Source organism: Buteo buteo, chromosome 5, assembly GCF_964188355.1.
Source record: "Buteo buteo chromosome 5, bButBut1.hap1.1, whole genome shotgun sequence".
In the NCBI taxonomy this organism is placed as follows: Eukaryota; Metazoa; Chordata; class Aves; order Accipitriformes; family Accipitridae; genus Buteo; species Buteo buteo.
This window is the reverse complement of record NC_134175.1, coordinates 30,392,132-30,405,066: the sequence shown is the minus strand read 5'-3', so window position 1 is coordinate 30,405,066 and position 12,935 is coordinate 30,392,132. Positions and strand designations below refer to the sequence as shown.

The window sequence follows — 12,935 nt, the reverse complement described above, 5'->3', positions numbered from 1 at the left end:
CTCCCTTCTGGCACGCGAGTCCCGCGGCGCTCCGACCGGGAGCTTTTCGCGCCACAGGGCCAGGCCCTTGCAGCTCCACAAACCCCGCACCGCGAAGAGAAAAAAAAAATGGGGTCCCCGCAGTAACCCCTCCGTGGGCGCCCCGGGAGAGGAGACAAGCCCCTCAGCAGGGGTGGGCGGGCGGGCGCGGGGCGAGCACGCCGGGTGCCTGATTCCCGGGGGGTGTCAGCTGCATCTGCCAGGACGCGGGCGCCAACGCGGGAAAAGCGCCGCCGGGCCCCGCCCCCCGCGGTCCCAGCCGCTTTGGCGCGAACCTTCAGTTCCCCGCTGCTCGCCCCGCCGCCGCTAGCATGGGTCCGTCGCGCCCGCAGGTGAGCGCTGCCCGCGGCGGGGGGCTGCCCGCCGGGTTCGCGGTATGGCTGTGGATTGCTGCTGCTGGCGGCGGGTGGGGGGGGGGGGGGAGGACGGTTGGCAGCGGCGCTTTCGCGGGGCCCTGCGGCGTCTCACGGCCGGGGCACGCCGGGCTGCGGGGAGGCTGGTGGGGTCGGACGGGACGAGTGTTTGGGCTGGGGCTCGCCGGGCACCTCGGCGGAGCGGCGTGGGGGCAGCCCCGGGTCTCCTGCCCCGCCGCGGTGCTGGGACTCCCCGTGCCCCGCGCGCGGCGGTGCCCTCGCCCGCCTGACCGGGACGGGGGGCGGCTTCGGAGCCGCGCTCGGCGGGGGGCAGGCGGCCCGGCGCCAGCCCCCCACCCTAGCGCCCTCGCCTTCTCCTTCTCGCCTGGCGGCTGCCCCGGGCGCCGCTACGACGCGGGGGGGGGGGGGGGGGGGGCGCGAGGGCGGCCGTTGGGCGGCGGCGCGGTGGTGGTGGGGGAAGGTACCTCACGGCAGCGGGGAGGGCGGCCCCGCTGTGCGGGCGTGGAGCTCGGGGGAGCCGAGGGGGTCGCTGTGGGGCGCGGAGGCGGGCGGCCCCGCGATGTGGGGCGGCCCCGTCGTAGCGGGAGGCGGGGAGAGCGGCCTTGGCCGGCGTGAGGGGCCGCGCCCGAGGGGGGAAGGCGTATGTGCGTGCCGATGGCGGCCCCGGGTCTGCCGGCCGGGGTGGGCTTCGCGGTGCTGGAGGCCCGCCGGTGCAGCCCGGCCCGCCGCGGCGGGGTTTCTCCGGCTGGGCGCTCCCTTAGCCGCGGCAGGCGACGCCAGAAACGGCCCCTTTTGTGTCTGGGGCCGCGTCCGTGCCAGGCCGGGCCGGGAGGGTTTTCTGTTCCTCGTCGGCACCGGCAAAACTGAAGCGTGGGCAAGCCTCAGGCGTCCTGCGAAAAGCAGCCTGCTGAACGGTGCTGGGGAGAAGACGGAGGTCTTTAAATTGCCCTGGCTAGTTACTGTTTAAGCTGTATTTATAAAATATTTGGCCCGGTCGGCTGTGCCTGTGAACTGGTATCGGTTAAAGCGCTGGACTTGGGTGGCATCTAAGTGTGGTTGCAGCAGGCTTGGCCTTAGGGTCGCTGCCAGCCTGGGGAGGTAAAAGGAGACATTGCCAGTAGAAACAGTCCCTGGGAAATGAAAACCTGAAGCTCATCAAAAAAAGGTGTTTCAGCCTGGTAATAAAATTAACAAAACATCAAGCTGTTGTGTCTAGAACAGTTGTTTCAGCGCTCCTCTTTTCTGTGGATGTGATCCTTAGTCCCGTCCTTAACAGCTGCAGTGTGTTTAGTGTGTGCCTCAAACTAAAAGCAATTAATAAATTAGAGGAGATTTCTAGGTACTATTTGTGTACTTGTATTTTTTTCCAGCATTGTCTATAATGAGTGCAGAAGGATATGATTTTTGTGTATATTTCGACGTGGCTGTTTGCATAAAAGAAGTATGTCTAAATACTGAAAAAAACCTCTTCTATAGCAATGATCAGAAATGTGTCAGAGCAGAAACTATTCCTGTTTCTAACTTTGGCAATTCTTTTGAAGCTGCTGATAATTCTGCTGACTTGAATACAAGACTGTTAAACATCCTGAAATGTTCAGACCTCCTAAACTTCAATTTAAGGATCTTCTTAAAAGCTAGTGTGCTACAGTAGGTCTGTTCTATTAATGGTGTTGATATTGTCCTTTTGCAGCGCCGAGCTTGTTCAGGAAGGAAAAACTTCATGGTATTCCGAAATACGAAACTGATTCCCATGGAAACATCCTCATCCTCCGATGACAGTTGTGACAGTTTTGGTTCTGATAATTTTGCAAACACGGTAAGTACAGTATAAGAACAAATAACACTGAGTGTGCAGTGCTAGTAAAGCTTGCAAAAATGTAAAGCTAGTAAATGTTTTGTGCAAGATTAAAACCACTTGTTCTGCTTATGTTTTTGTATAGTAGTTATAAATCTATGCTATATGCTGTAATTTCATTTCAGTCTTCACTTGTGCTTCTAGGTGGTAATTGTTGGAAACAAATTAGCTATTTATTCTAGCCTTTGAAATGTCACCTAACCTAACATGCCTGATAATTTGCAACTGCGGTTCTGAAATCCTTTGTTAAATGCCTTAACTATTTTTTTTCTTTATTAAAAAAGATATTAGCTTATAGTGCACTTGTAAATGTGAATCATTTTCTGTACAACTTCAGTTAAAGGATATTTTATTCTTCGTAGAAACGCAAGTTTAGGTCTGATATTAGAGAAGAACTGGCAAAAATTTTTCATGAAGCCTCTGATGATGAATCCTTCCCTGGTTTTTCAGAAAACGAGATTCAAGATGCATTGGTAAGACAGTTGATTTTAGGTGGCAATTTTAAATTTAAATTCTTACACATTCTTAATTGAAAAATAATGACAGCTTCAGCTTGAAAGTTGAACGTTGTCAGAAAGAAGCATCATTTTATTTAATTTAATGTACGGTCTAAGTAGTCATGGTTTCATTTTCTTTTTGCCTCAGTAAAAAGCCCCCAAGCTTTGCAAGTTCAGAATAAAATCTGCCATATGAATTTTGAAATATAATACCTCTTAAAACTGTCCTTGCTGGATGTTACTCTTTTAGACTCTTAACGTTTCTGGTTTCCTCAATGTGAAATATTATGCTATCCCATGGACTCTGGCAAACCTGAGAAAAATTTCTGTGTATATTGACATGCAGTCAGACCTGCACTCTGACAGCGTAACAGGAAATGCTGTGCTGCTTTAGCAGTAGAGCAATAGTGATAGGGGGTGAAATCTGCCTTCCTGCTTTTCCTTGACATCAGTGCAAGAGCAGTTTTATTGCTTAAAAAGACCAGTAGTTGGTATTTAGTAGTGAAGATAGAAGTAGTACCATGTTTGGCATAAAATAAGTTTGTTGGAACTTCAGAACATGCTGAGGAATGACTAGAAAAGAATGTCTTACTGGAAGAGGACGTGTCTGAGTTAAATAATAGACAACAGTAAAGAGAATAAGGAGGAGACAAAGCTGGAATAGATGTGTAAGAAAAAGGAATCAGAACCATATACCTGGTTTAATAAAAACCCTGTACAAATAAGGATTGCCATTTGAGACTGATGGTCTATGCATATGAAGCAGGAAGCCTGTTGTTACCTATGACCAAAATAAGACTGTCTTACTGAGTCGAAATGTAAAAGTCAAAACCTATTGCAAAAATGGGCTTTTGACTAAAGAAATTAATTTCTGTCCTCGCTGAACCATTGGTTCTTGCAAAAGTTTTAAGCAAAGCATCAGAATTCAAAGATAAGAAAATACTGGGATTTTATTCATAATTATTTCATTGACTGGCTCTAGAAGGAAGTTTTCACTTCATAGCGTTGACACTGCGAGATGGCTATTCTTGACAGCTTACAAACTTGTGTTTGACCCTGTGCTCAGAACTGTGTGGTGGCTTTTTTTACAGCCAAATACAATATGTTGCAATATCGAGCCCTTTAAAGGCAATTCTCTTTCTCGCACTCGCACACAAATTATCTTTGCTATTAGACCTGCAAGTGACAGTTAAGACTGCTGTAACTGAAACCAAGCTTTTTCTGATGTGTTGCAGCAGTACAGTGTGGTTCTCCCTGAGAATTTTTTATCCCTGTGTCCCCTTCTCCTCCCCCCTTCCCTGCCTCCCCCTTAAAATATACTAGAACAATAGGACTGGAGATTTAAACATCTAGATTTCAGCCAGATAGCCACTTCAACCACCCCCAAACAAAGTATTGTTGAACTGTATTTAATTGCAGAGCAACTCACTTGGGTTTATATGCTTCCATTCTGGTTTGTTAACAGAAATTAGAATCAGATTCAGAGGAGAATGATACAAGTGCTGAAAGTGAAGTAGCTCAGAGAAGGCAGAAATGCCCTATTCCTCTAAAAGTAGCCATGAAGTTTCCACCTCGAAGATCGGAGAGGAGGAAGGGTGCGATGGAACCTCTTCCTGAAAAGCTGATGCCTGCTCCAGATTCAGACTCTGACTCTGAGGAAAAGGGTGCCATGTTTTTAGAAAGAAGAGCTTTAAACATAAAGGAAAACAAAGCAATGGCAAGTATTCAGTGTCTCCCTGGGGACCACCCCTTCTCCCCTGCCTTTCCTCCCCTTTGGCTCATTATGTGAATGCATTAAGAGGACTTTACATTCCTAGTATTTAAATCTGATAGTTTATGTCCACTGGCATGTGAAAGTCCATAGGCTAAGTTCTTCAGTAAAAATCTACTGGCTGCAAGCCTAAAGAATAGGGCATCAACATAATATGTTTGAGCTTTTTCAAATTACTTGCAGTCACTATAACATAAATAACACCTAGAAGTAAAAAGTTGAAGAGTAACTGCATTTTCTGTAAGTAATTGTACATCTAGCCAATTGCTGTAATCTAATAGTCTGTAATAGCATATAAACACCCTTTTAAGGCTCTGTTTCCTTTTTCTTTCCCTTGTTAGCTTGCCAAACTAATGGCCGAGTTGCAGAATGTTTCTGGTATCTTTGGTGGGAGAAAATCATTGCCAACTGTCAGTCATGTAAGTATAAACTTAGTTTATAAGTAGTTTATAAGTAAGCCTTCAGACTTCTGAGGGTCAAATTCTGACATTACAAAACAGGACTCTCAATTAAAAAACTTAACAAACGATGTAAATCTAAGTTCAGTTGAGAATTTTATTGCTTCCTAAAATGGGCATTGTGCAATTCTCTTTTGATTTACCACTGTATAAAGCAGAATAGATTAATTCATAAAGGTTAGGTGTCTCCACAGGCCAATAAAACTAAATAAGGTGCTGTGTAAATATGTATTTATGCAAAGGCTGGAGATAAGGGGGGCCGTTCAGACTTTGAAGCTCAAGCGTGAATATTCTTTGAGTTCGGAGCCTTGAAGAAAACCTGACATTTGGCTTAACTAGGTCCTTAAAGAAGGTTGTGAATCGGCAGTGTAACAAATTTCACTGCTAATTTACCTGTAAGCTGTGTGGAGGTGGGAACAACGCTCACAACTCCTCATAGACACGGGTTCTGCTGCTGTGTGGGGGAATTATTGTATCTTATACCCGCAGGGACACGAACTTGCTTTTGACTATTTCTCTGCAGCTAGCAGAATGCCCAGGATGAATTTGCCGAGAATGTTTTTACCTTGTGTTTTCTGATTTGGGACGGGGGGGAGACTTCATCTGTGGGAAAGACAGAAGGAAGGCATGTCTTTTGGGGGAGGAATTCATAGTAGGGACAGGAGCTGTCTGGGTTTTCACCTGTTTCATTAAGGGCTTTTAAATTTCTCCAGGGACCAAAGCGACTTCCAAGGCGTTCATTGCCCAGAAGTGCTTTGAGGAGGAACCCAGACCGAAGTTCTCGACCTCACACAAGATCCAGGTCCCTGATTGAAGGTCCTCCTACTCCTTTACCAGAAGAGGAAGATGATGACCGGTACATCTTGGTGAGAAGAAGAAAAATGTCTGATGAAGACCTGGAGGTATGTTGAGGTTCTAGTTCTCCTGCTGAAAGTTGGTCATGAAGGTGTTTTTGTATACCTTCAAAAAAATAGCAATTCATACAGAGTTGATCAAGATTATAAGTATGCCATGGCCTGGGAAGAAGTACAGAAAATAGCGTGTTGTATGTGTTCTCCATTTCCCTCCACCTTGTCCTTGAAAAATCACTTCCTGTTGCACTCCAGCAGGAATTAAGCAAGATCCAGTAGCATTTCTGCACCCTGAAAGTGAAAGATCAAGTGAAGGTGCTAAAGCCACATCTGTATCATATGTCTTTGCAAAGATCTATTATTGCTTTTTTAAGTATATGATGGGTATTTGAGACTTTGGCATTGCTTTGAAGATCCCCACCTTGTTTCTGTAGAGTTTTTGCTGAAACCAATACTAAAAGTATTGTGTCTTCACTATTCAGCATGAAGCCCGATCTCCCAGGAGAGGTCACCGTGGTGCCATGGCTTTTCCACACATTGTGCGCCCAGTTGAAGAGATAACAGAGGAAGAGCTGAATAATATTTGTGGCTCTGCAAGAGAGAAAGTATATAACAGGGCCATGGTAAGTATATTCCAGCTTTATGAAATGCATACTTTGTGAAGTCACTTTCTTGTTATTCCCTGCTTGTGGTTTAGCATCAGATAAAGCAGACTCCCTCTCACTGAGAGGAAGGATGTGATTTTTGGGAGAAGTATGCCTGAGATCTTGAAACATCATCTCGTACCTTTCCTTGAATTTATAGAATGACCTTTGCCAAGCCAGTTGGCTTGCTTTCACCCTGTAACTGTAGTATCTAGGTGGTACTAGCTGAGGAGAATGATTAACAGACACTGAAGATGCAATGTTAAAACAGTCTTGGTTCAAACTTGCAAGGTGGCTTTCTGCTTCAGGATAAGCACTGCTAGCTGCCAAAGAGATTGCTTGTTAAATGCTCTATTCCCCTAACTAATGAGCCATCTTTAATGTCTTGTTTCCTGAACTAATTTCCCTGTGTTCTAGGGATCCACCTGTCATCAGTGTCGCCAAAAAACCATAGACACCAAGACAAATTGTCGTAACCCTGATTGTGTAGGTGTACGGGGCCAATTCTGCGGGCCATGCCTCCGCAATAGGTATGGTGAAGATGTCAGAACAGCATTGCTGGATCCGGTAAGACAGTTTTGAATATTGGCTTTTTTGTGCTTAACTTGAGCAGAGAGGTGCATTGGTTATTCATAGTGAAAGAGTTTTAGCAGGGGAACTGCTTACAGTCCTGTAGTAATGCAGTCCTGTTTTGATTCAAACTAAATCACAGAACCTTGTGTTGTATAGAACTCATTGTAGTTACTACTTCTGTAGCTTTATTTGCAGGAGTAAACTATGAGAGCAGAGCAGCTGCCAAAATATTCTTGTATTTGAGCATCAGAATAGTGTTCTCTTTTGCCTTGCATTAGTGCTTAATGCCCTATGGAAAGGAACTGTATTGTGAACAAAGTGCTGCTGTTGTGGGCTGTGGAAGTGGTGCAGGGGTTGAGAGTAGAATGCTTCCTGTGGTTATGTGCAAGGCAGGCCAAGGAGAGTTTAATCCCTTAGACTGAAGAATTTGTACTCTCGCACTGGTTTAGACAACTTCTGCAGCGCTGATGTTCACTTGCAAACCTGGTGCAGAGCAGGGCCCTCTTTTAAGTTGCGAGTGTGAATCATGTCTGGCATTCCTGTTCATTTAAAAAGGCTTGTTGTCTGTCTTGTCTAGACCTGGAGGTGCCCACCATGTCGTGGAATCTGCAACTGTAGCTTCTGCAGACAGCGAGATGGCCGATGTGCTACAGGTGTCCTGGTCTATCTGGCCAAGTACCATGGCTATGACAATGTCCATGCCTACTTGAAAAGGTAAGTATGCCATTGTGTCAGTGGCATAGCTCTGCTCTAAGTGGGATAAGCAGCTCAAAACTGGGTGAGGGGAGCTCTCCACGTCCCAGTTTGTCAGGTAGATCTCAAGATCAGTCCATGTTGCCTTTAGAATCTGAGATTTTGCCATATGATTTTTCTGACATGTTGGTTCTTAGCCAAAACAAGTGGTGTATCCACTCTGTCTTTTGGCTCTCAACTTCAGCTGTGTTTATTGTCAGGGCTTCCATTAATTTGTCTAAAGAGTTTCCAAACAGAGTTTTGCTATGAGCTAACTCATGTTTTTACTTGTATTTCAGTCTGAAACAAGAACTTGGAATGGAAGACTGAAGCTGTGACTGCCTTTAAATTACGTACTTTTTCACCAATGTCATGCTGTTGCCTACAGTGAATTGTTTAATCAAATGAGATTACAAAGCCAGTGCCTGCCTTCCCTCCCCTTTTGGGTAAAAAAGGCTAAAGAACTTTCACTTATCTCAGTGCAAATCAGACTTGGGAAAACTGTTTAATGAAGGTCTCTGCCCACAGGCCATTGTTTTCTTTTTAAACAACTTTGCAAATTGGATAGCATCAGTCCTTGCTTTTATGCCAATAACTTTTTTTTTTTCCTGAAAGGAGATGGGGCTTTAAGCCATTAGGGTTTTATTCATGGAGTGATCTGTGATGCAGGTTAATTTATGCTTTTAAGTTGATCACAGAAAGATACAGATGATTTGAAAATTCAGGGCACTGTTCCCCACATAACCAAGTGCAGAAAGGTATGTGCTTAACTCCAGGCCAACTTCTGCTGCAATACAGACTTACTGAACGTAAATGATCAAATAGAAGCTAGGAATTCTCTAAAACAACAATGCATTCTTAAGTTCGAAAAGAAAGCCCTAAAAGTTGCAGGTGAGCAGTCTCCAAGAACTAATATTTGGTTTTATAGAGTACTCAAAGTGCACGTTGGCCATTTTAAGGGAGATTCTCCAAGTGACTTAAAAAATGCAGCAGCAGCAGTTGGGGGTGGCACTTTGTATTTTTGCTCAGATGAGAGGCCGCTGCTGAAAACTTCCAGGGCACTAGACTATTGCCTATTGTTGAGTGATGTGAACATACTGGTATACCTTGTAGAGTGACTGCTCTGTCTAAAACAAAATGTACCCTTCGTTAAATTACTGGCTTCTCTTCTCCCTGCTCTTGCTGCAACTGCAGAACTGCATCTTTGCAGAATCAGCACTGGTCCTGGGGAAGAGGGATGCCTCCAGACCAGGGTTTGGTTAAGTAGAGGGGTAGTGGTTCATGTGACTGTTGGCCAACTACAAGTGGATGAAAGATGGTAATTTGTTGAATTTGGTTATCATGAAAAGGGCCAATGATAAACAATGACTGGAATCAGAAGCCTGATTTGTTTTACCTCTGAAAAAAATTAAAAACAAGGACTTTCTAAGCTACAGTCCAGCTTAAAGTAAGTTACTCTTCCAGTTGCATGGAGCAGCATAAACGTAAATAGATAAATGTTCTCAAGAGACACCCTAGTTGTAGTAACAGATGAGGAAGCATGATTGCCTCACCAAAAAGGCTTTTAAAAATAAATAAAGGGAGATGTAATGGGTTGCATACAGTTTGTGAGCACTTACAAATGTGGTTAGTGCTGTGGTCTCTTTCTTAACAGTCCGGCCGTATTTCTGTATCTGGCTCTGCATGATTATAGTATAGAGGATATTTTACGTGATGTTGTTAATGAAGCCATGAGTACAGCAAAAATGGAAGTGAGGAATTCTAATGTGCTGTGTGGATGGGGTCTTGTGTACCCAGTGCTCTAGAAAAGAAGGTGCCATGAAAATTGCATCTGGAGAACCACAAAAGTGTATAAATGCGCTTAGTTTGGTTATGGAAACTACTGTATTAGCTTTGTATAACATTTAGAATGCAATGTTATAAATAATGTACAGTTGAATAGTAGAAGAATCAACTTGCTTTAATTGAGCACTAGAACAAAACATGGGTTTAGGCTTCTCTGCTTGCACAGTATTTGCACTGTGTGTATACATAATGATCCACAGTTTGTACCTTTCTGGGAATTACATCAGTGTGTGTGGGAGGGGAGGAGAGAGGAATTTAGAAACAAAAGCTATTTATGTCTCAGACTTGCAGTTCTGTTTCATAAATCATTTGTCCTATTGAAAATCTCCTGTCCTCTCTTTGTCTGTTTTTATAGTGTGAATAGCTGTGCAATCTGAGGTGGAGAGTGCTCTACCCTCTAGGTACATTTCCTGAAGAAGGAACTCTAGAAATACATGTTCTGACAGATGAGTGTGTGGTTTTTTTGGTTTGGTTTTTTTTTTCCTCCTAATGGCTGGGATTGCCTTCTGATTGCTAGAGTGTGAAAGGACTGTGCTAAAAGCAAACCCTTGTGTCATATCACTGAGACTGCTATATTTCTTAAGATCTACAATGTTCTGTACAAAGTTTTTTATTTTGAAAATAAAAAATTTCTGCATTAGAATTTTTGCCTCTTAACTGTTTTTAAAAAGTCCATTAAAGGTGTATTTAGACTTTACCACCTTTCAGGTAAACTTTTGTTGCAAAGTAAAGAAGTTGGTTGCTCCTGTCATTCCTGTGGGAGCAGTGGGACTAGGACGTCTTTCTTTCCCCAGCCCTGTGTCCCTGAACCAGGCTTGCTCTGATATTCATGCTGCTTGGGTTGAATTGTTTGGTACCTGATGACTAGCTTGTGATGGTAGAAATACATAGGTGCTGCATTCAGGCCAGATATAGACTTTAGGCACAGTGCTATATGCTTACTCTTCTGCTTTTTTCCCCCTACGTTTTCTTTTTTTTTAAACTGGATGCCTACATACTGAGCTCAGGAGGGTGAGGAGGATATTATAATTTTGGGCACAAGTTGAAGTCAGGTGCCTGCCACTATATAGATATCTAATCTATGGTTTTTTATTATTATCCCCCTCCGCCAAACAAATTTAAGTAACTTCTCTTTGGAGCTCTGTGCTGGAGCAGAGTATTACCTGGGAGGCCTTGATTGCAGGCTGACAGTGCTGAAGACTTTCTGATAGTTGTACTGCTTGCTTTTGCATCAGTGTAGCTGGGTCTAGAGAGAAGAGTTACATGAGGCTGTGACAGAAGATGGCACGAAGCTGACCTGTAGTGAGAAAGGAAACAGGAAAGAAGTGATCAGAGTGACTGAGCTGTCCCCAGGTACTCTACTGGTAAAATCCTCATGTTGTTCCTCTCACCTAAAAGCTTTGTTTAGATGCGTTACTTTTCATCACACTGCTGGTGATGCGAGAGTAAATTTGTATGTGATTATGTCATTTGTTAGTTTCCAGTTCATGCAATGGTTTTGAGGTGTCTCAATACACTTTTTCCCCCAAGCCTCTGTACCACAGCTGCTTAAGTACTGTTGACATTAACTTGACAAATAGTTAAAGAGCTCATGGTTTATATCTGCAGCAAATGGGCAGCAATTTAAGAAACTTCATGGGGAAAGGATCCTAACTCTGTCAACCTTAAAAACAAAGATGGATGGAAATAGAGTATCACTGTTAAAGGAAGAACAGAAGAACGAACCTCATGGTGAGGTAGAATGACTGCTAATTTATTGAAAAAGGCTGTATGAGTTGATACTCCCTCACTACTCTCAGCTTTAGGGCCAGGTGACCTTGTGCCTAGGTCTGATATAACTTCTAGAGTTTTTTTCACTGGTATAATTATTTATAACTGCTAGTAATACAATACTGAAAAGACTAATAAGCAAATTACACTCTTAAATTCCTTGGACCTTTGTTCCCTATATGGGAGGTGGATGGGCAGGGCATTTGTGGCTATGTGATAGTCTGAGAGAAGTGACTATGCTGGAATGGTGAGTGATAGCTTTTTTTTTGAAGACAAATATGTAAATAAAACCCCAAGCTTACTTATGAGTAAACTTTTCATTACAGTGATACAGTATCTACTGATGGAATTAGCCAAAACTTCCTTACTATCTGAAGATTCTCTTAGACTAGTATGTAGTAATATATGTTACTTGCTTCTTCCCTGTATCAGTTGCTTTTTAATTAACCCAAATGGTGAAGCATTAGGTCTCTTCAGATCTTGAGAGAAGAGGTTTTTTGTCTTCCTTACTTATTTAGCAAACTTTTTTTTCATTATATGCAAGTTACAAAAATAGCATTGAAGTGTTGCTTCACAGGGTGGTGAAGCAGCATACACTGTACATTCCAGAGCAACACACTCAGCTGCTTAACCGGTTACATTAGTGTAGGGAGCTGCAATGGAAATTTTAAAAATAGGCATTAGCTTTGGAAACTAGCCCCTTTCCCTTCCTAGCCTCGTGGGCTAATATACCTTTATTTTGTCTGCCAGAAACCTAAAAACATATTTTGAAGAGAAAAGCAAGGAGATGGTAACATAACAAAGCATCATCATCGTTTGCTTGGGTGGGCTAACAAGATCAATAAGGGCAAAATGTTTGCATCTGGTCAAAGAATGTCTTTCAGTGTTCCAGGGTGAGGGAACATGGCTGACTTTGAAACCTTATTTGTAATACGCAATGTGCATTTCAAACATTTGGCAAGAGTCACCCACTGACCTCTGCTGGCATAAACCAGTTTGTTCTCTGATAGTTTTTTGGTAGTGCAGCAGTTGCACGGCTAATGGCGTAAGATAGCGTGGAGATTTTGGAAGCACCACCTGCTGTTCTTTCATGTTCTTGGCCTCACAACTAAAAGTGAGTAAGAAGATGCAGCTTTCCCTGTCAAGTACAGGCTGGCCAGCCTATGAGGTCCTAAATGCCAGCACCCAGGTAATGCTGTGCTGTGTCATAGATATACATGAGTGTATTGGCTCCAGACGTTAAGAGAGGACAGCATCACACTTTTATGCTTGGGTCTCGCCCTTCTCCCAAATAATAAGCCTGGCACCCCTAGATAGGTGTCAAAAAACCCCACAAACTCTTTGGTGTAGGAGTGGCAAATGGGAGGGCAATTGTATGTTTGAACCCAAAAATGTAATGATCAGTGCTAGTGGTAGGAGTCCTGAAACCAGGAGGAAGGGGGGGGGGGGGGGGGGGGGAACGGAATTGGGAATCCTATTGTGACTGATACTTCTATGAAGTTGCAGGTATTCAATTTGTATGAAAA

The 12,935-nt window shown here is 43.9% G+C and overlaps 1 protein-coding gene across 2 annotated transcripts; it reads left to right on the top strand.

Annotated features, from left to right (window-relative positions):
* The first annotated feature begins 303 nt into the window (after positions 1–303).
* On the top strand, positions 304–10,289 carry CDCA7 (cell division cycle associated 7). 2 transcript variants are annotated; one of them, XM_075028429.1, is made up of 10 exons: positions 304–371; positions 2,104–2,229; positions 2,631–2,741; positions 4,231–4,482; positions 4,878–4,955; positions 5,708–5,896; positions 6,328–6,468; positions 6,907–7,056; positions 7,640–7,776; positions 8,094–10,289. In XM_075028429.1, exons 1-10 carry the CDS (start codon positions 351–353, stop codon positions 8,122–8,124), a joined length of 1,236 nt encoding a protein of 411 aa, XP_074884530.1. In that variant the 5' UTR covers positions 304–350; the 3' UTR covers positions 8,125–10,289. The 2 variants fall into 2 exon arrangements, with proteins under 2 accessions (XP_074884530.1, XP_074884531.1); XM_075028430.1 differs by lacking the exon at positions 304–371 and adding an exon at positions 1,071–1,591.
* The last annotated feature ends 2,646 nt before the right edge of the window (positions 10,290–12,935 follow it).